This window comes from Xenopus tropicalis, chromosome 9, assembly GCF_000004195.4.
Source record: "Xenopus tropicalis strain Nigerian chromosome 9, UCB_Xtro_10.0, whole genome shotgun sequence".
Classification (NCBI taxonomy): domain Eukaryota; kingdom Metazoa; phylum Chordata; class Amphibia; order Anura; family Pipidae; genus Xenopus; species Xenopus tropicalis.
In genome coordinates, this window is record NC_030685.2 from 56,998,869 (window position 1) to 57,023,191 (window position 24,323).

Consider the following 24,323-nt stretch of genomic DNA (forward strand, 5'->3'; position numbering starts at 1 on the left):
TGCAGTCATCGGCAACTAACAAGGTTTTACAGTCCATATACAGTCTACATACCTTTCACAGTTCCTCTAATAGTGATGAGTGAATCTGTGCTGCATATCTGATGCCAAAAAAATTAGCAAAATATTTACATTGATTGGTGCATTGATGTCAATAGGCCACAATTTTTTTTATGCGTGACAATTATTTCTTACATACAATAATTATTTCTTATGCACGCAACATTTTTCTCACTCCAAATATATTTGGCATTAGCATTTTTTCTCAATTCTACCGTGGAACAATTTTATTCTTACGTGTACAGCTCCTTTTTACGTGCGCAACTTTTTTTCTCACTCCATATACACTAAAGTCAATGGGTGTTTTTTCTCTCCAAATTTTTTGTTGGGGCAAATTTTTGCTGCAATTTGGCTAGTGAAAAAATGCACTCATCCCTATCCCCCACATTCTAGTTGATGTCCCTTCAAATGGGCTTTCCTTGTGGTCATTCCAATACTGGATCTTAGGGCACACACTAATGGCTTATTTATTAACATTATAGAATACATCACCGGTGATCTTGCCCATAGCTACCAATCTGGAATTAGATTTGAACGGTTACCTACAAGATAGAAAACAAAAGCAAAGATCTGATTTGCTTCATCTTGGTTGCTGTTGACAACATCACCAGTGATGTTTATCTCCAATGTTAATAGCAAGTCTGGCTGTTAAAGGGCTGTATCCAGGCACAAAATACATTTTAATTTAGATGTTTATATATATATATATATATATATATATATATATTGCTTGGTGTCAGGCATTGGTTATTGATTGCGGACCCTTTTGCCTCTTTTTAAGTTTATTTTTCCTCTAGTACAAAACAATACAGCCAAAGCCATATGAGAGAGTGTTAGCAGCTAGAGTGACATTAAAACAAGGTAATTTTGTCTTTGTCATTGAAACTCCCTAAACTAATCAGAAGGTGAAAGATACATTCCAGGCTAGCGGCACTCACACTTTATTGCTAGTTGTTTGAGCTGGGTCTCAGATGAGCCAAAGAGAAGTAATGTTAATATGTATCTCCAAGCTCCTGTGATTAATACTTGTGTTTTTAGATGGTGTTCTCCAATGAATTTTAGGTACACTCCTAGCACAATACAATATTTTTTTTCTGCACAGGAGATCACTTTGAACTATTTCCTTTTCTGCAGCCTTCTCGCCTGCAGCACATCAGCTATTATTTGAGCTTCATAGTCATCTTCTTAAGTACACAACAGGGTTAAACCAATTCCACTATATAAACACTGTCCTACTGGTAACAGTTATAAAAATAGAGTGTAGATTTAGCCATGTGCCTGTTGTACTCTGATCACATTTCAGACAGGAAATCTTTTTATTTTTCCGTGTGCAATAAGCAGTAAAACAGTATGCTATGAAACAAATCCGTTGGCCCCGGGATAAGACATGCTACATCTCCAAGAAAAGGAAACAATCATTTTATTCCAGTATTATATAATTCTTATTAAAAAAAGCATTTTACAATAATGTTGGTGTATAAACGCACAATTTTCATTGTTGTATGCTTGATTAATTTTATTTTCTTTGTTCCATGCTGGAACTACATTATTAAATATGTCTAGCTTTATCCTTCATTATCATTAATGTGAGGAATGGCCCAATTCCTGGTAGAAGTTCAGTTGTAAATAACAGTTGACCTGGGGGGCGGGTGTCTAAGAGAGAATAATGTGCAATAAAAACTCCCCATATAGATAGTGTAAGGACACCATTGCACCCCAAAGCAGAACTAAATACCACAAAAGATTTCTTTATAATATCATATACTGTATATTGATGTAAGTTCCCATGGTTACTCCAATGGGTATTGAGTGCTATAAGGATATTTTTTATTGTTATTATTATTGTCCTTTAGAAAATAATATACAGTACTACAATTAGATATGGTATCTGTTTTATTTCTATGTAGGTTTTCTTAACCTTTCTAAATCTTGTTATATTACAGGGGGTAATATTACACATTACCCTATTTTTTGCTAGGGATTAAAGTATTTTGCATAGAGTTCTATCATTGATATTTCAGTGTTCCGTAAAATGCCGAGCTAATGTATTCTTAAATGTAAGTAGAGGTATGGGCCCAAAAACCCAATATCCAAAAAGCTCCAAGTTACAAATTAAAGCTCCAAAGAGTTCATTTTAAACAAGGGTTTTTTTAGTGTTTGTTTTTTTTTTACTTATTCACCTAACCACAGTACCTTGTACTTGATCCATCCTATTGGGTTTATTTAAACCCAAAAGTAGTTTAAAAAAGTTGAAAAAATAGTTCAGTAGACTTAGGGGCAGATTTATCAAAATGTGAGTTTAGAGTTTAATACATAAAAACTCACCCACGTTCTATTCATTCCTATGGGATTTTTAGAAGCGTATTTATCAGTGGGTGAAAGAACTCACCAACTGATAAATATGCTTCTAAAAATCCCATAGGAATGAATAGAACGTGGGTGAGTTTTTATGTATTAAGCTCAAACAAAAACACCTTATCCAGAAAACCTCAGGTCCCAGGCATTCTGGATACTAGTTTGCTTCCTGAGTAACTATGCTCAAAGTCTAACCTAACAATACTCATCTTTCCCTATAGATGTGTGGCTTTGCCGTGTCTCCACAGAAGTTATCAAATTGCTTGAAGAAAAACAGATTGAATTTCGTAGAAAAGGGAAGACTTCAGTTTTATGAGTTTCTGGATTTACTTACTCTGTAAGTTCCTGTGTATAGTCATGTTCAGTTAACGATTACCATCTATTGCTCTAAATTACTTTTAAGAATTGAAAATAAGAGCATAACAACTACATTACAGATGCTAGAAACAGAGGGATAATCCTTCATACCCCACATGCCAGAAAAGCCTACAAGTGATCTCTGAGACTTGCAGGTTGTACATTTATTGTACACTTGGAGTGTGTCAGCATAATAGGTTTGTACATTCAGGGTGGGACTGGGCTGCCGGGATACTGGGAAAAAACCCGGTGGGCCCCAGGGGCTTAGACCTGATCCTTATTGCCGCTTACCCTGTCCACTGATGTCCTCCCCTGATGTCAGGTGGGTGGCTGTTGCCCCTGCAGGGGGTTAGGGGGGTGGGGCGATGTGGCCTGCGGGGGCACCTTGGGGGGTGCGGGTCCCCTGCACCTCCCAGTCCGACCTTGTGTACATTACTTTATATGTGCCCTCCATAAGAAGTTTTTTCTTAGGAAAGAAATATTTTTTCTGTCTATGATAACTTTCTGCAGGGCTAAGAGACGGAACTTGTTGTAAAGGGTAAGTCCAAATAAAGAAACGCTGGAACAGAATTTTATACATTTGGTATTGCTTAACTAAGAAACTGTCAGTTTCCAATATTAGCAAGGGTTCCTTCCTTTTCTTAAAAGATGAACCACGCACACAGCTGTCTTTTTTTTAATTAAAACATTTTTGAGGGGATCTGTGCAATAATGTTCAAATTCTGAGCTTAAAATAATAATAATGTTAAAGTAACATCATAATGTAATGTGCACTTTATTTACAGCTGTGAACCAAGAAGATTTTTTTCCATAAAAGAAGAAAGAGTGGGTAGCACTGACAAAACCAGAAGAGGCATATACAAGGTGAGATGGTCATGGTTCAAATGGGTTTTGTAAATTCTTCCCATATTGAACTGCCTAAAATTGTAATTCCCAAGGCACTGGTCTACACTATACAACTGAAATGTAGAACAGCCACTGTATTCAAAATTAAATTAGAAATTAATTTGTATGTAATTGATTCCTTAATACTTCACTCCATTAATCACAGAAAATCTCTTTTGCCTTCAAAAATATTACTTGGTCCTTTGTGGATCATTGTGTTTGTTAATGAGGGCTAACCTCTCATTTGCTAGTTGCTCATGCTAGTGTTTATTCATATCAGAATTAACCTATTCCTACCAGTAAGATTTTATATGGATAGCCTATCATCTGCCCTTGAATCATGTGCGATAGCATGTACCATGCACCAGTTTTTCTTGTACCTTGCTCCCTCCTTATTTCCACTGGATTTAGATTTAAACTGACTCCAACAAAAGTGCAGTAATGGCAATACCTCCAGGTTATAGTAGTACGCTGTTGATTGAAATGTTTTGGGTGCAACAAGCTCTGAAGAAGGAACTGTCACCCCTAAAATGTTGAGTTGTAATACAAATGTTTATTAATCAATAATCTTATTACTCAATATTAATTCTTGTATTTCCTAATAGCAATACGGGCAGTCTGGATAGGATACCATTCATTCCATTGACACACATTGTAAAATATAAAATCTCTGGCTAATTCTCCTTGATAAACCTACTGTGCCAGTGCCTACATTTTGCATATTATAGTGGCACACATTTAGTGGATTAATTTATTGAAATGACATATGTCATGTCAATATTTAGGACCTTGCCATGTCTGTTATAGTAAAATTTTAACAGCATTAACATTTTAGATGGTTGCTCTGCAAATTCAAAGAATGTGCTCCTAAATGTTGTCTTCATATATGCACAAAATAAACTTGCTGTTATTATCTTATGTGTAACCTCTGTGTGAATAATACTTTAACAGATTTTTTTTTTAATTGCTGCTAAATTTTATATGTTGAACCAGATTAAGATCAATGAGAAAACTTAATTTTAAGGTTTATCACGTGAAAACTTTTCTGCTAGTTCATTTTCTGTTTTTCCCTTAGACTTCAATAGAGTATTTATGTGATAAAAATGTTTTAGATAGAGTTTATCTCATTGAATTGCATCTGGCTCTATGGAAAATCTGGAATTGAATTAGGAGATAAACTTTTCTCATAAAATCGAATGACCCCGTTATCTTGTTATATTGATTTCTTCTCATGAAAATTCAGAAAAATGTATCATACTACAAAAGTAACTGTGTTATAGGAAGACAACTGAAATAAGGTACTTCTGTACCTCCATATTTTAATGTCACCAGATGTCTTCTATGCCATCTATGCTGCCTATGTAAATTGATCTTTATTATGCTACATAAGGGTTAAAGATTATTTCCCCTTAACTAAGTTCGTTATCTGCCTTTTCTGGTACAAAATGTATATTTCTTAAGTCCTCTAGACCATGGGTGTCCAAAGAGAATTTAATGGGAGGGTAGCAAAATCATCAGTTAGAAGCAACCTCTTTTCAAGACCATGCCTGTATACAATAACTAGGTGCCAAGTTTGTAAGAAAACAATTTATTGGAAAAGCCCATAAAGTTGTGCTCAACTTACATAACTATGGAGCTAGGGGGACTGTTTAAGTAGAGAGTATAAATCATGAAAATGTGCTGCACTATACATAACACAAAAATAGGTAAAAAAAACATATCTGAAAAACCTTTAACCTTAAGCAGTCAATGATATGGCTATTTAAACTGAAACTAATAAAGACCAAAAAGTCCCCTTTATGGGTTATACGAGAGGGTTTCCAAAAAAGGCTGGCCAGCCACTATTATATCATATACAGTTTATGGTTTATAAATGTGTATATTGACAGACGTTTTGGGATAGTTTAGAAGCAGGACAGGCAAAAAGGCACAGAGCTGCCAATCATTGGGAAGTGTTCCCTTGGTGCAGCAGTCAAAAATAGTCATGTTTCCACCCCACTTACCGCACAATAATGCACACACACATGCAAGCAACTCACTCTATTTCTCTCTCACATGCAAATTTTGCCTGCACCCAACTCTGACACAGAGCCATATTCTAACACAGTTTCACACAGTCTCTCACACAGAAACCCCAAACCAGAAGCCACCAAACATATAAATTCACCTGCTGCTGCTGCAGCTGCCACTAGCTCCCCTTACCATTTCCACTGCCCCCCACTTTTCGCTATGTACATGAATGAGCAGGGCTGTCTGAACAAAATATGGTGCCCAACATGAAAACAAAGCCTGGGACACCCTAAAAACTGCACTGTTCTTTGCCACACCCTTTAGCAATTATTACCCCTACATACCAGTAAGATCACTGCAGGAATCAGAACAGCACATTAACTACATCCTGACATAGCAGTAAAATCTCTGCAAAAATTAAAAAATAAAAACAATCAAAAACAATAAACTCATTAACATAAAAATATGAGGGAGATCATTGCAGAAAATGGATAGATTAAAAAAAATGCTGCTTATCTGGCTCTGCCTCCTACATAGCTGAAAATCCCTTAGTGGTTAAAGATCCCATTCTGTTTGTATGGCTCTGCCTCCTGCATAGCTGAAAATCCCTTAGTGGTTAAAGATGGTGCATTCCACACTGATATCAGTGGCATCTTTAAATGTTTTCTTCCAAAGAAGAGAGAGTTTTTGGGCAGTGAGCAGTCAGTATGGCCAGAGGAGAGGTAGGGGAGCTGTCAGCTATCCTGTAGGGCTGCCAGTGAATGGGGCCGTTGGTCCTGTTTGAGAGCAAAATCATACCTCCCACCATTTGAAAAATAGCAAGAGGGACAAAACAGTGTTGTGAAAAGTTCTTTGACACATTCACTTTGGCTCCCAAATACCACACCCATTTTACCAAAACATACCACATATGTGCTAGTATAATTGCTACAGAAAATGGCTAATGAGCATATTAACACAGGACATGCCAGTATAACTACTACAGAAAATGGAAAAACATCACCATATTAACCCTAGATGTGCCAGTATAATTACTTCAGAAAATGGTTAATCATCATAATAGCCCCAGATATGCCAGAATAATCACTAGAATTGGCCAACAAGCACTTAATTAACCCCAGACATGCCAGTCCAGATAGGTTATCATATATGGGATAGTATGGGAATGTACTGTTGTACATTCATCACTTCTGCTACAGTATGAAGGCCTATCTAGAAAAAAAAAAAACCATGCTTCTCATTCTGGCAGGGCCTAAGGTCATTGAATTTAAGACACTTCCTCCTCTACAGGGTCTTTTGTGTAAGTTTAGGGGTGGCTTGAGGTCCCTAATATACAATTACTTTATTCTTGCCTTCTGCCAGACTGTCTTCTTACACACCATGGTCACAGCTTAGAGAACTTGCAATACTCACTATAGATATGAATAAACTAGAGGTTTACACACAGTTTTGTTACGGTCTCCAGCAAAGTTCTGAACTTCATTACAGTTAAGGTTCCTTCTTGCATTCTTACAAACTTACAGCATAGGGGTCAGCCCTACGCACCCTAACCCCTACCTCTCTGGGTCCTTAACTGGGCAAGTCTTGCTGTGGAACTGGTCCCTCACTTACTCCTCATTGGAGCCTCAGCTGCTCGTTTATCTGACCTGCAACTAACTTTCACCACCTGCAGTGAGCTCCAACAAATAACTCGACTCTCTCTCTACCACTATATATACTATTCTCATCTGCCAGTTACCTTACTGAGTTGGCCTACTTCATGCTCCATGGCATCATGCACTATTCTTTTTCATTGGCCAAAAGAGGACATGGCTTACTATTTTATCCCTTTTATGGATTCTCCTGGGGGCCAGCTCCTTCCCAACAGTCCCACCTAGGGGCTGAATTAGAAATCACATTAATTGCAATGAGACATTATTTCCACTCCTCACATTTTTACTTCGCATCATCATTCACACAAGACTATCAATCCAATTCTTGGTGCAAAGTTAGCAAAGCTTTGTGAAAAATGTTGGGAAAAGCATTTGAAACAAGAGTCTATATTCGGTTTGGCTCCAGGGCATGTAGCTGAAAATAGCAGTTCAGGCGCAGAAAGGTTTTATTCAAATAAATATTGCAAAAATACAAAAAATAATGTTGATGCAGGCTAAAAAGAGACAGGTTTGTGCTAGCTCTGTTAACTTAGTTCAAGTTTCCTCAAGCGTAAGAAGTAAGTGATTCATTCTAAAATAATGGTCAAAGGGCCTTAAAAATTAGATATTTTAGCAAAAGTTTATATTTTAAATCTTCTTTTTATGCACTTGTTATAAGGCATTCATCTTACTATTCAGGTATTGAGTGTTTGCAGCTAAAACACCATGATTTCAGAAGGCATGTTCATTTATATCAGAAAAGGGTACGGCTGTGTGTTCCAGAAATCATGGCTGCACCATCTGTATAAGGTTTGCAGCATCACCTAGTAATGGTACATGGTATCCTTGGAATTGTGTCTATGACAGTTAGCACTGCTATATCAGAATATTCTATTGTTTCGCTGGAGTAGCCACAGTCCTTTTATCTGACAGGAGTCAGGATCGGGTACATCCATCAGTAAAATAGCTAGATCTGTCAAAACTATCCAGCCATTTCTTGACGCACCTGGAGAATGTACTGTTGTCTTTCCTGGAATAACAAGCAAAACCTTTGAAAATCACACTCCCTGAAAGGACAGACAGTCACAATTTCAGATTAGGAGGAATGTCACAAGTAGAAAATAATCCAGTAGAGGCAGGTTGCATCCCATATTGTAATTTATAAAGAATATGTGTAGATAAAGAGGATTCAGGCTCTCAAAACGAATAAAAATATAAATTACTCAGATTGTTTATAGCTTCATTTATTTTGCTGTTTTTTCAGTCTAAGGCTGATGCCACACCAGGCGTAGGGCTGATTTTTTCGGCAAGCGGAAAAACGCTTGCCGAAAATTCAGCCCTACGCCTTCTACTTGTGCCTGCACCTGAATGAACGAGATACGCTCGGGTGCAGGCACATGTAGCCGATATACGCATGAAAACGCGAGACTTTGCATTCTCACGCGTTTTCATTCGTATATCGGCTACATGTGCCTGCACCTGAGCGTATCCCATTCATTCGGGTGCAGGCACAAGTAGCAGGCGTAGGGCTGAATTTTTGGCAAGCGTTTTTCCGCTTGCCAAAAAATCAGCCCTACGCCTGGTGTGGCATCAGCCTTATACATCGCTTTTAGATTCCTGAGCTGAGAGGCCAGGTAATGTCATCAATCCAACACACACCTGCTATTTAGGAGACAGTTCTTCTTTAAATGTAAAGGTATAGTAACCCTTAAATGGAAACCTGGTATCCAGAAAGATCTGTATTACAAGAAGACCATCTCTCATAGAGTCCATTTTAAGCAAATAAGTCTAATTTTTAAAATGATTTCCCTTTTCTCTGTAATAAATCATTACCTTATACTTTATCCTAACTGAGCTGCACGAACCCATATTGGTGGCAGAACAATCCTACTAATTTAATGTTTTAATGATTTTTAGCAAATTAAAGTTATGATGATCTAAATTATCCAAATTATCTGTAAAACCCCAGGTCTTCAGCATTCTGGATGATAGATTCTATATCACTGAGAATCTCAGGTGTCAGTTTAACAACATTACCATGTATATCATTGTAGAAGGGTGTCTGTGATCACAGAGAGCTGGGCAATGGTAGAAGCTGCTCCCTTTACAGCCCAGCATAGATTAAATATTATAGGTAGCAGCCAATGGGGGAGGCTTCTGCTACTCGCCCTACAGTTGCTGCAGAAGCTGTCAAAGGTAAGTAGTCTTTTAAAATTTAATTTTTTAATAAAAACAATGGGGATAAAATTGCAGTGGCTGCCCCCAGGAGAGCACTTTAAGCACACCTACTTTTTTTTTTTTTTACAAAGGGTATATTTCCCCTTTTATCCATAGGGAAAACAACACTTCACTATATTTCACTGGGGATATGGCATTCATTGTCATCTCTCACATGCTGCTACAGTATATGATACACATTAATTAAAAGCCTAATTGCAATGGGCAATCGGTTACTGCCTTGTCAAGGAATTGTGTGTTATGATTTAAATTCTGCCATTTTTAATGAATTAATATTGATATTATGCAAGTCAAAATGTAAATGAGAGTAAAAAGGAATGCGTGGACAGGACAACCCGGCCTGTCTCAGTATGCTGATTGTTACCTGGTGCCATGTTAATACATGCCAAGCATCGGGGAGTCGGGATTTGTATGGGATCTTTGCATTATCTCCCCACAGAACAAAATGATATCCGACTGCAGTGCTAAAGCTGTCTTAAATGTTCCTGGCTGTCAGGAAAGTTTTGTTAAATGGAAAAAAACATCAATCTTCTGGGAATCCTTCATGATTTCCTATTTCCATGTTTTGTAAATCAGCCTCATAATTTTCTGACTTGTATATATATTTAACTGTGTGTCTCTTACATTCTCTAGTACTGTGTAGCACAGGGGTTGGCAAACTACGGCCCGCGGGCCACATCCGGCCCTTTGGCCTTTTTAATCCGGCCCGCCGCCGACGCCAAGTCTCATCACGCGAGACTTGGTGTCATTGGTGGGCCGGAATTAAAGAGACTAAGGGGGGCGTAACGCTGGCCTGGCCCTGCCCATCCTGGCCCGGTCCGGCCCGGGGGTAAGTAAATGTGGCCCGTGAGCCAAAAAGTTTGCCCACCCCTGGTGTAGCACAACCCCTTATACCCATGGGCATAACTACAGAGGAAGCAGATCCTGAGGTTCCAGGAAGGCCCAGGATTAATAAGCAATTTCAATATATCTTGGTTGAATCTGCCAACTGATCAATGTTTTGGGACCCTAAATTAAATTTGCTGTGGGGTGTCCCAAGAATAGAACATTATTGCACATCTATTTAATGCAAAACAATATAGTCACCTATGTCATATGGCCAACTTCTGCGAATAGATTCACTTTTTAAAAAACCTTTAACTGCCATAGATCATATTATATGTAGTACCTGACTGCTAACTGCCTTACAATCTACATTTCTGGATTCTTAGTTAATCTAAGTGAATAGCACATTACTAAGCAACACTCAGTCCCTAGAAGTTCTTAGTGGCAAAAGGTTAGATAACTACATTTTAAAGGCTTGTATAGCCTTATCAGTACAATATACAGGTCTGAGTGATCACTAGACAATAAGGCTTTAAGCTGAATTCACTGCCCACATTCCTGACTAGAATGTCAAGGGTCAGTGGCCTCACTTGTTTCAAAAGCAATCTTGTTATCAAAAGTAATTTGATAGCACTTTTCCTAGCTGCCCACTCCCAAGAGATGTCACAGGGTGAAAGAAAAAGAGCCTGGAAGGCTTGTTAGATAGACTTTACAGCACAGCTATGTTAAAAGGTAAGCGTTTGATATGGTGTTCAAGTGGGGTTAGATATTTGGATTAATTTATGAAAACTTGGCAAATTTGTACCTGGGTAGTCACAAATGGCAACCGGTTAAATTTTGCTTTCGTTGTTCTACGTAAAAAAAAAGCTAATCGCTCTGGGTTACTGCCCAGGTGCACATTTGTCCAGTGTTCATAAATGAGCCCCACTAAGTTTGCACAGGTGCAGTAATCATAGCAACCAATCAGCAACTAGCATTCACTGGTCACATCTTTGAAAGATTTTTTTTTTTACTTTTTACTTTGAAACATTATAGAATGCAAGTTAAATACTCAAGTAATAATAATTATGATAGTATCTATTTTAACAAAATGTACTAAATTATATAATGTATAATATATATATAATATATAATATTTAGGGATGCACCGAATGCACTTTTTTGGGTTCGACCGAACCCAAACCCACCCTGATGGATTCGGCGGAATACTAAACCCAATCAGGTAAGGGTTGGGTGCAGTGAAAATTTCTTCCCCCTAACATTGAAACCTTCCAAATGCTAATTAGCATATTCTAATTTATGCTAATTAATGCTAATTGTGAATGTGGATTTGGCCGAAATCAAACCCTGCAAAAAGGCCAATTCCTGGCCGAATACCAAACTGAATCCTAGATTTGGTGCAACCCTAATAATATTTTGTATTAAAAATAAGAAAAATTTAAAAATGTAAATACATACAAAAATGTGAACAAAATAATTCTATTTCAAGTAAATAATAAACTGTTACAGTGTCAGGGTAATGGACAATTTTTCAGCGACATCTGCAGCAGTTTTGAAAGATTCAGCTGTGCTTGACCAATTCACAAATAAACCAACCTCCTTAGCTTATTTGTCCAATCTCTGGAGTTGCAGAGCTTAACTGGCGAAAAAAGAAATAGAACAACTGTGTTTTAATTTCACCTCAATTGATATTTCTGAGCCAGAAAGCCAGAACATTTTATAAACCAGCAACGGAAGCCTGAAATTTTCTTTTAACTATAACACCAGGATTTAAGGTCAGTCATCTAGGCCAAAGATTCTTCATTCCCATTTTAAAAGATGTCACAGTGAATAGCCTATACATGTAGCTTGCCAATTTGCTTGGGTCAGTTTTATCTATTCTCAAGTCATTTGTATCAGTGAGCAATTTATGGCACAGTGCAATAGACAGATAAGGGAAGAGTTTTATGTGAGTTACAGCCTGAATCATCCCTGCTACTATATATCAGCATTGGTGTAATTTTCATGGCCAGAGTGCCATTTTTATGCTATATCTCAGCATGTCATTGTTGGAATATGTGGTACAAAGACTTTACAGCTATTGTTTTTTCATGAATACCTTCCTTTAAAACCAAGGGCCACATGACATAGGCTGCATATATTTTAAATACCCCCCACATTATGTTTCTTTAGCATGACCTTACCTGTATGTTGCCTCCAATATTATTCTTTTCTGGATTGTCCTAGCTTGATGATATGAGAACCTTCATGGTGACCCCAGATGAGAAGATAGCTTGTTATCTTGACCAAAGATTTCAGCAGATAGACAGTTGGCAGCTTCCTGAGGACACCATGGAACTATCAAAACTCCAGCGTCTCAACTCAACTCAGCCGGTAAGGGAAGTGGGAGTAATATTACCTGGTATGAAGTCTACTTTGGAACATTTTATCTGGTATTCTGCTTTTGTTGAATTCTAAGTCATGGACAAATACTAGTTAAATTGGATAAGGGGGTTGAAGTTCAATAACTGTCTGGGGGTATAAGGGTTGATACCAATGGAACAAGGTGAAATACAAATAAAATTAAAGCTAATGATAATATTTTTTCAATAACTCCTGAGAATATAAATAAGCAGTGGCATTGCCTTATATCCCTGTATAAACAGTAGTACAGTTAGAAAACTGTACTGGTGCACTTAGAATTTATATCACGGTATTTGGCAGAAAGTCAAGCATTACACTGCTCATGTGCAGAGACCTCCCCCTCCCCTTTGCTGCAGCTACTGCTTGAGTAACCTCTGCTTTTGTGGACGTTTTGATTTTGGGCATTGCTACTGTTTTTCCATTTGCCTAATGATTCATTATCCGGTTCCTGCTTCCATCTCCGATCTTAGCTGAAAGCCAGCATACAGCAGGCCAGTCTAACCTGCCATGTTATAATAAATGCATCAGAAGTTCTTGTGTGTCTCCTGCACCTGTGGTAACAAAGCAGAATAATTTACCTCTTTGCTGTTCAAACAGTTTATCACAATCACAACACAAAGACATCACAATCACAAGGACATTGGTGCCTAATGGTGTCCACTACACATATAAAATAAATGGTAAAGTACAAACTCATATTTGCAAGCTACAAAACACACCACATGAGCGTGACATGAGCAGTCCGGTTAGTAGTGCTTTCCTTCTATTCCAAGTTGGTAGCGCCCATGACTGTGGCATCATTGCGTGGTGCTTCAGTTCAATGTCATATACAGTATATGGGATTGTAAACTCTGACTAACAGACTTTTAACCCCTCGAATACCATGCTTTGGACTATTGTAGCTTGCCTGAACTCTGCTTCCTCCTTGGTCCCGACTTCAACCCAGTTAAGGTCGAGCAGGACTTGACAGATTGTTTTCAAGTCCCTGTACAGAGTGGCTTCCTCTAGTTCAGTAAAACAGACTTTATTGTAATATGTTTAGTATTTTGCTCCCATGCACCTTTGTATGTATTTATGTATAACTTTATTTATAAAGCGCCACAAGGGTATACAGCGCTGTACAATCTTACAATATACAAAATTACACACACGGAGGACAAGTGTTATAATAAATACAATAAATAAGTATAAATACACAGGGAGTAAGTGCCATGTGGTATGAGACACAGTAGGAAGGAGATCCCTGCCCCGTAGAGCTTACAATCTAAGGGGCTGATTTACTAACCCACGAATCCGAATCCAAATTGGAAAAATTCCGATTGGAAAACGAACATTTTGCGACTTTTTCGTATTTTTTGCGATTTTTTTTGTCGCCGTTACGACTTTTCGTAAATTGTCGCGACTTTTTCGTAACTAGTACGACTTGCGCGAAAAGTCTTTTTCATATTGAGCGCTCGTAAACTGCGGGGAAAACTTTCAGACTTAGCATGATTTTGGAAGCCTCCCATAGGACTCAATGGCACTCTGCAGCTCCAACTTGGCCCAAGGAAAGTCTCCCATAGGGCTCAATGGCACTCTGCAGCTCCAATCCGGCCCAAGGAAAGTCTCCCATAGGGCTCAATGGCACTCTGCAGCTCCAACCCGGCCCAAGGAAAGTCTCCCATAGGGCTCAATGGCACTCTGCAGCTCCAACCTGGCCCAAGAAAAGTCACGATACTGAAGCTTGAATGAATCCGAAACTTTCGTACTCGGCGCGAAGGCTACGAAAAAGACAATTTGCGCAAGTCGTAACGCTACAAAAAAGTTGCGACATTTGCGACAATTTACGAAAAAATCGCAAAATACCAATCATTATGAAAAAAACGCATTCGGACGCCTTCGGACTGTTCGTGGATTAGTAAATCAGCCCCTAAATGTCTGCGTAAAACAATTCTAACTCTGCATTTTATATTGCTATTGCTAGACTACAACCTAGCTATCCTTCTAGTGGTTGGATCATGTGCCAATAGTCACACCAATCAGATCATGCAGTTGCATGATCTGATCTTGCATGGTTTTTAGTGCATGGTTGCACTAAAAAATGTTGAGGATGTCATTCAACAAAAGCAGCAGAACTGAAATTGTATGTGCCTCTAGTATTAATGCATTAAGAAGAACAGAGCATCATTTTAAGGACATAACATTATTTTACCAAAATTGTTAAAGCATTTACTTCTAAGACTCTAAGCACCTTCTGTATCTAATAATTCAATTACTTTCCACAGGTAGAAGAAAATGCATTTTATCATGTTCCTTTGTACAAGATTTAATACTGTTGCTGGAGTGAAGGTTTAATGGTGATTTATTTTGGTGCTACTAATTATGCAAATGGCGTAAGATTTTAATATTAAATTAGCGAGAGAAGGTGTTACTGTGCACAGATTTTTTTTAAACAAAGAAACAGCAGAACTTCTGTATTTTCCCACATTCAATTAATTCCATAGGTTTTGAAACATTTATGCACTGAACTGATAAATTTATTTTTGCTGTGTGGCCAGTTGTATTCATTCCTGCTCTCAGCATAGCGCTTTATAACTAACCAAAGGGTCACATGACTTCACAATACATTCATTTAAAGAAAAAAGTAGAGGCAGATATCTTATGCGGTGTAAAAAACTGTGACAAAATTTGCCACACATTGCCAGGCTTCGCCACATAACAAATGACTTGATTTTTTACATGTTTTTTCTGAGAGTGACTTAACCAGAACTTAATAGTGTCAAATCTGCTGTTCGGATGGGGTAAAATAAAATACACCTTGATAAATCATTTTACACAGCATAATAAATAGGCCCCTTATTGTATATAAATAACGTCTACCAACCTACATTAAAAAGAACCACAACCACCTCACTAAAACTCTTCTTGTATTATTGCATCTTTTCAATATATCAGATGGGGAGATATTACAAGTGATCACAAAGATGAATCATGCCATACTACGGCTTGCCAGCTAAGTGGGCTATTACAGTTAAACATTGCAGGTAATGACAGACTACATGCCCTTCACTGTACTGCTCAAGGATAACAAGTGAATTTGCCTCTCCCTAAGCTCCACTGCCCTCACTGTTAACCCACATAAATGTTATGATCACTTGGAAACTGCTGTGGAAATATACATTGCTTGGATTCCCAAGTTCCAGAATGGCCGAGAGGCTGGAGAACCTTCAGAGAGTGATTAATCATACACAGACATAAGTCTGCACACTGCATTGAAGGGGAGCGGAAACTCTCCTCTAATATAGTACAGTGTAGAGCGATAAATTGGAAATGACAGACAGAGTCCAATTACCCCTAGCCTTATATAGTGCACCATACATTGCTGCCAGTTTCAGGCTTTCAATCACAACCCCTAAATATATTGGGCATGGTGATTGTAATACCAAAAACTATTACTAAGCTTTTTGCTAACACATTCACAGAACTGTATATAAAAGGGTAGACAATGCAGTAACCAATCAAATGGATTTTAACCCCCTTAAAAAAGTGGGGTTCATTTATAAACACTGTGCAAATTTACTCCTGGGAAGTAACCCATGGCAACCAATCAGATGTTTGCTTCCATTGTTCAGCTGGCTGAATAAATATAATTACTGTTTTGATTTGAAAGTTCATGTGCCTTTATATAGTCAGGATGACTATTGGTTTCCATTGTGTTATTCCTGCCATTCCTCAAAACTATTGTTTTTACGTTTAAATTTACACTGGTGTTTTGTAGCATCCACACTGATACTATCATATTTCTTGCAACTGTGCCATTGTAACCTTGTTCTCTTGTTGCCCTAAAGGGGTATGTGATTGAAAGCGTCCTATGAGCAAAACAAACCATTCTCCAGCTTTTCAGATTAGTCAGTTGTTAAGACAATTCAACATGGTTATACATAGAAACATAGGGGCACATTTACTAACCCACGAACGGGCCGAATGCGTCCGATTGCGTTTTTTTTCGTAATGATTGGTATCTTTCGATTTTTCGGAAAATTGTTGCAACTTTTTCGTAGCCATTCTGAAAGTTGCGCAAAATGTTGCGATTTTTTCGTAGCGTTAAAACTTGCGCAAAAAGTCGCGCCTTTTTCGTAGCCATTTTGAAAGTTGCGCAAAATGTTGCGATTTTTTCGTAGCGTTAAAACTTGCGCGAAAAGTTGCGACAAGATACGAGCGAATCGTAATGGCTACGAAAAACTCGCGTTTTTTTGCGCAAGTCGTAATGGCTACAAAAAACTCAAGTTTTTTTGCGCAAATCGTATTGGTCACGAAAAAGTTGCGACAATTTCCGAAAAGTCGTAAAGGCGCCGAAAAAAACGCAAAAAATACGAAAAATTCGCAAAATGTTCGTTTTCCAATCGGAATTTTTCCAATTCGGATTCGTGGGTTAGTAAATGTGCCCCATAGAGTCACATCCCAGAGAAACACTGCTATAATAAAGTTGCATGATTAATGATATTGTGTATATCACACCTATAGTATATCACATATGTAGGTTTAAGTTTGCCATTAATGTTGGAGCTGGGGGTCTATGCATCCCCAGAATTTGTACCCCTGGTTCTGAAGTTTTGCAACATGTTTCACCAAAATTTACTCTCACGGCTCCTCGAGCACAAGGATCTTCTGCAGCCCCTGGTAACGGCACAGTTTTGCTTATTTCAGATTCCTTCAGATGGTTTATTTAGGTAACTATATGTTTGGTAGCTGTTTAGTCTGTTCACCTGATACTAGTTGTGGTTAGTAGTGGAATGGGCTCTCAGAGCAATGTTACATAGAAACATATATGCTTTTTACAGCCCTTTAACAGACACTTTATTTGCATATATTTACATTTTACTTGTCAAGAGAAACACAAAGATTGGCCTAGTAGGGTGTTTTAATATTGGCAAGATGTTTTCTCCCCCAGCCATGCAAAAAAGGGTAAACTACAGTAAATGTATTTTCCTAAATACAACTCTACATTATACAAAATAACATGTTGTTTTCAGGCACAAATACAACCGTATAATTGTGAAGACAGTATCACTTTGAATGCTGCATTTGCTATTTTCAGCTGTGAACAGCCGCAAAGCTTTAAATAAAAATGTTTCCAGTATCTGGGCAGTCTGTGGTTTTTACTGTCTCCATTAATACTACAAAACATGCATGTTCCATGCTGTTGAGGGAATAAAGTGGGGTTGTACTTAATTTTCCATCCATAAAAGTCATTCCAAAATTAGTCTTTCAGCCTCTTAGCTGTCCATATGTAAGAGACAGAAAACTGAAATATTTATATTGCTGTTTAAGCCAACAGTCACTCACTTCTCAATTCTTACCCTTATATAATATATTTGGATTTTTTTTCTGATTAACTGGTTAAAACAGAAACCAGCCAGTACTCTCAACACTACCACCCTTGTCTTGCTTTAAATACCAGGCTATGGACACTATATGGGTGTTAATTTCTACATTCTGGTTTTTATTAAACCAAAAGGTCAAATCCATGAAGTGACAGACCTCAGGAGAGGAATTATTTAATAAAGCTCTTGCTGAGTGCTCTGTTGTGATTATGTTATAACAACCATACTCATTAGGCACATAAAATGACAATAGAATGGTGGTGCAAGAAAAAAAAAAAAAAAAAGAATACTGGTACATTTAGCCTAGTAGTCACTACAGCCACATTTTCTGCATTTATACTGTAACGCAGGCTTTTGTTTTGGGCCCAGTAACTAAATGGAACCTTTGCCCCCCTGCACACACATTGCCAGGTAGAGGCCATTTATAAAAATGTTCTTACCTGCCCACCTGCTTAGTTTTCAGTAATGGTGCTGTTCCTTGGATACTTCAATCAATCTGTGGCTTAATACATGGCTGCAGAAGTACTTTTATTGTTTCTTTAGCACTTAAGGTCAAAAGCGAGGTCTAAAAACTGCAGTAGGGTGGATACTAACAAAAAATAAGTACTAGAAATGTGGGTATATATGTGGGTCTGCAAGTCTATAAGTACAACTACCTCTGCCCTTAAAAAATATCATGTCTGGATTCATGATGACATTACTTCGGCCTTATGATGATGATAATGTGTCACCGTTTTTATGGTGACTAACAAGTAGTGGGCCTGGTTGCGGATAAAGCTGTTACTTGTTGGATTAAGCACCAGATCATTGGGTTGGCTTCAGGTCCGCCCAGTGAGACTTGTGTAGGTCTGAAGCTTGGGTGGTTATTTGGAAGTATAGGACAGCAACTAGAAGTACCTTGCAAAAATATGCATCCCCCTTACAAATGTTTTTCATTTTACTGAATAACAAAATCCCAATTTGAAATATGAATTAAAATATGGAATTAAAAATGTAGGGACCCATATGGCTGATAGCCCCTATGGCTTTAAATGCCTTACACTTTCTATTCCCTCAACTATTACACAAAAGCCTTTTTATCTAACTTCTCTAATTTACATTTCTGTATTACTGGCCCATAGGTTTGTGACCACTTCCTGTGACACCATAATATAGTGTTGGGAAATGGATGGGATTTCTTCTTTGGTCTTCATCTGTTGAACCAGGTGGATGTGTCTGGGGAGCATCCCAACTAAAAAAAATGGTAGCTTGTACTCCAATAAAGATTGATAGCTGGAGGTAGCTCTCCCTTAGGCTCTGCTAGGCTAAGTGAATGGACTACAGTACTGAAGAGGGGATCAGGCTTTATTCTTCTCCCTGATCAATTTCTGCTGCAGGTAATCCAGACCACATTCCCAAGAAACTTAGCCATCTCCACAGGGTGTCACATTGCTGTCTATGACTATGACTGTGACTGATCGCTTTTATTTCAATAGTTCCTTAGTTGAATTTGTGAGTATTACCATGTGTTGCTTTGACAATAAAGCCTGCTGTTAACTTTGTCTACAAGAAGCACTGGCATCCAGGGTCAGACTGGAAGCTGGGGAACCAAGAGAAAGCCCTGTGGTTCCGGGCCTTTATGGGCCCCTGCCAACTCAGAACCACTGCCCTGCCTGCACACGCAGCATTACAGATTAGAGTAATCGCAAGATGTTATCGGAAGCAGCACGCGTGAGTGCGTTTCTGTGTGGGTTGGGGGGGGGGTTGTGCACACACATCAGAAGGGGGGCCCTGGAGATTGACAGGTGAGGCCCATTAAGTCGTAGCCCCAGTGGGTCACTACTGCCTCAGTCTGACGCTGCTGGCGTCCTCTATTCTATTTACACAACAGCAAGATAGGTGTAGTTCCACAACACCCCCACCTTCCACTTCCACTTAGTAAATGCTTGTTTGGGGAGATAATCCGCTGTGACCCATGTTTTACTTTTCACTAGCTTGGGAAGGCCTGTTCTAGCTATGACAGGGTTACAAATAATTTTAGTGTAATGTTTTATTTTAGAAAAAAACTCAATACACCTAAAAACATACATATGCAGTTTTAATAAGTAATTATTCCCATCAGTCACATTTGGATATTTTGTAGTGTAACCTTTTGCAGTAATAATACGTCTTTTGGGGTAAGTAAGTTCCAGCCTTTCAAAATTGTTTGGGAATGATTTTTGTCCATTCTTCCTGACATATTTGCTTCAGGTTGTTCAAATGACTTTGATGACACTTGTGCGCTTTAGTCTTCAAATAGTTCTGTCTATTTCAAATTGGATTTTGGCTTTGACTGAGTTATTGGAGGACATTTACCTTGTTGCGCTTGAGCCACTCTATTGTTACTTTGGCCTTGTGTTTGGCATATTTGTCTGGCTGAAAGATAAGCTTTCTCTCAAGCTAAAGCTTTCTAGAAGGATGAAGTGGGGTCTCTTTACTATTTGTTTTTCTATTCTTTCTTTTAATTTGCTAAAATTATAAACCCATACCCTACCACACCTCTTCACTGATTTTGTAGCCAGACTTCCTCAGACTCAGAATACGCAAACAACATCATCCATGAGCAGGATCCAAGAATACTTTTATTTTATATATTTTATATACATATATGTATATAGAATATGCTGTTGTTATAAAATTAGTAAAAGAGTTATAATGCAAAATACTGTAGATATACAAAGAAATATTATAGGATGCCTTGCATCTAACTGCTACTTTGTATTTGCTGATCTATTGTTACTAAATAATGATATACATACATACATACATACTAATGCACAGTAAATTGATCAGTATCAGTGACGTAAATAAACTTATAATGAACCTTATTATTACCTGCCTATATGCCAACATATTCTTCTAGTACCTGACCTAAGTATACTGAATATATATTCAGTATACTCTTCCATTGTCTAACCATACATTGGGCTAAACCTCCTGTCAAAAAGCTATTGTGTAGGTGGACTCTGTAGATCTGATATTATTGATTTTTATGTATTTATTGAGACACCATCTACACTACCCTTAGGCAAAATCACAGCATAAAAATATTGCTCTTTACCTAGATTTCTGAAATGACAATTTTCTCTGGGTGTTATCCATGCTAGTATGAAACAATTTAATGGCCCTAGGCAATCACCCTGCCCTATGCATTGTTTGCAAACTTCCTGTTTAAAGAGTAGAATATAGCTTTCTATCTAGCTTTTTTTTTATTATGTCTCTTTCAGAATCTTTTAATATTTATTTTTATTGGCACTGGTCTGATCAGGTGCACCTGGGAAAAAGGAAGGTAAGGTGTATGCACTCGCCTTGCCTGCCTTCTACTCCCATGTGCACCCGGCTGGACCCAGTGCAAATAAAAATAAATATTAAAGATTCAGTAAGCTAAATAATAAATTGAAAAATGCTAGATGAGCCCCTTTTCTCACTGGACCCCTAGGAACACAAGTGACGCATGCCTTGCCTGCTGTGCCGTGTGGGGGAGGCCTGTGGAAAGTGTAGGGCCTCAAATCTCATTAATCCACCACTGCTCACAGTCATGGCTCTATCTGTTTGCCACTATTGTTCTCTGTTCCGAGTACTAACGTGACCGTGACAAGTCCGGAGCTAACTCCTTTCCTGCAAAACACCTTGGCAACTCCTTCCCTTATCTTATTATAAATGCTTCTAAATGGTTTCCCCTTGTACTGTATAATCTTGGCAAATGTGCCCAAGAAAGATAACTGTCTGTGATACTCAATAAAAAGTGCCTGATAATGTAAGAAATTACCTTTGTCCATGCTGTGTGAATGTTTTTCTTTTCCCTGCAGACTGGAGTTCTTAATGGAACAAGGCCACAACCTCTGCGGTGCAGTAAGTTAAATTCTGTCCTCCAGCAGGGTCTTTCTACTTTCATCTTGCTGTATAAACCTTTTTTTCCTACTCAGGACAGCAAATAACAGAATGTTACAATTCTTTCATGGCAGGGCACAAGAGGAGACAAAAGTAATGCCGTCATCATTATTTTCATTATTAGTATTTAAAATTTGGCTTCGAGACTTTCTTGTGCATTATTATAATTTATTTGAAACCCCCAAGCATACTCTGTTTTTCTGTTCAAATAGGGTGGAATGTACAAATCTACTTAAACAAATATTCATTGGCTTTGGTTGCTTATTGCCTTACAATGTAGATATGTACATATACAAGTACTAAAGAAAAAGAAATTGGACAAAGAGGGGCCCATTAATTCAACAGGTGCTGCTCCAGATCTCAGAAGGAGGGTGCTATTTCATCCCTTTGTCTAATAATGTTTCTGAGCTGCAGGTGTGAAGTAGTAGACAAGGTATGAGGAAATACAGTATGGAATGGAGCTTCCACTCTGGAAAATGTTCGGTTCATCAGGCAGAATGGAACAGTGCCTCTAAGGGCAGTAGCAAGAGTACTTGCCAAATCATGGATCACTGATCTAGACAGTGCACAGCTCTTATAAGAGGACTTGTGGCTAGCTACATATGTCTTTTGGGGGAGGACTGGCTTTGTTGGCCCTGTCATTAGGGGTCAGTTTTCTGTGGGAGACACGTAAATATAGTCTGACTACAATTTACATTACTTAGAAGTAATGCAAGGCAATGAGGCAAGTTTTCTAGGTAGTTACATGGAATATTCATATTGGGTAAAAAAGTTGCAACCTGTCGCTAGTCTGGAAAAAAAAACTACTAGGTTCAATTGTAAGTACAAGAAAAATATATTTTTTTTACACATCATTAACAAGTTGCTGTAATCAGTCTCCTTTTCAAAGAAATCTTGTCAGAAAAAAGACCAGAAACCCCAATGCATAATGTAGTAATTATATAAAACATATAAATACAAGAAAATATTTGTATAGTAAAATGGGGTTAGTTTCCTTCTAGATCAACACATGGCAGAAAGATTAACTAAATTAAAAACTTACTCTGCCTCTGGTTTATTTGAATTACTCTCCAGTTTTGTGAATAACTTTGACTGTCTTTAAGAAAGCATGATAATGCAGACTTTCTAATAGGATAGTGTGGCTGACAATTCTGAAAGCTATCCATCCTTCTTTAAAAATATTTTACCAGCCTACTGTCTGTATTCATTATCCCTTTATAGCTATTTTCCCTGTACCACCTTAGCTTAGCGATTCTTCAATGAATCTTATACTCTATTTCCTCACACTAGGGCGCAGCTCCTAATTTTCTCTCTCGAAATGGGCCACTGATGATATATCTCTGTTTTGTGTTGCTCTTAGGATTCCATCAACAAAAAAGTCAGCATATAATTCTAAAGAGATCATTTATCAAAATGCACAAAAATCTGACTGTTTGTTGAACCATTCCTTATAAAAAACATGCACATACACAAAGGCAGATGGAACAGTGCAGAAAGAAACCGGCATTTAAACAGTACTTTTCTTTTAAAAGACACTGTAGACACTATAAATAGCTAAAGTTGAACTTTGTGGTAATTGAACTACTCAGTCTCTACTTTTCAGTGGTACTATTTCTTTGCCTGCACTATAAATGCATTAAAAGACTCAGCACTACATATTTTGATTTAGCTATAAAAGATATTGCAGGGCTCATTTACAAAGCGCAGGGTGCACAGTGCAAAAAATAGGCTCAAAGTATATTGTCCTGTTTGTTACATGCAAAGATGAAGTTTACATTTCTTCTTGTGGTTTCTTGCGGTAGAAGACATAAAAGATCCACCGCAAGGAACTGCATGAAGAAATGTCCATGTGAGGCCTTGATAAATGTTTGAATAAATCATATAGCTCTTGTAAGGGGGATCTACACCCAAAAAGTTTTGTTGCATAATGAATGAAAATGCAATTCTAATATGAAACAGTTGTAAACAGTGCAAAATATGTTGGTTATTGCTATTGTTGTAAGATTCACATGACACAAAGGGATAAACAGATACTGATTTTTTTTGGCATTATATGTATAAAAACCGCAACTGTATCTGCAATGGTTTAAATTGTTTTGCAATTTTTTTAAGTAGAGATCCCCTGTATACTGGTGACTAAGCAAAGGAATAAGGATGGTTTAGAACTGTTGACTGCTGGCTTGGATGCTTACCTTGCTACTAAAAGTCAATAAATAACATCAGTAAATCAAGGAACTGTCTCTTGCTGTGCCTAAGGGGTTCTTTATCTTAAAATAAATTAATGGTAAAT

The 24,323-nt window shown here is 37.9% G+C and overlaps 1 protein-coding gene across 1 annotated transcript in view; it reads left to right on the forward strand.

Moving 5' to 3' along the window:
* The window catches only part of LOC100493066, a 102,575-nt gene that overhangs the window by 63,578 nt on the left and 14,674 nt on the right, over positions 1-24,323 (forward strand). The window contains exons 6-9 of the mRNA XM_012971365.3: positions 2,634-2,749; positions 3,555-3,633; positions 12,585-12,731; positions 21,952-21,994. Of these exons, the coding sequence (XP_012826819.2) occupies positions 2,634-2,749; positions 3,555-3,633; positions 12,585-12,731; positions 21,952-21,994 (385 nt within the window). The remainder of the gene's footprint in view (positions 1-2,633; positions 2,750-3,554; positions 3,634-12,584; positions 12,732-21,951; positions 21,995-24,323) is intronic.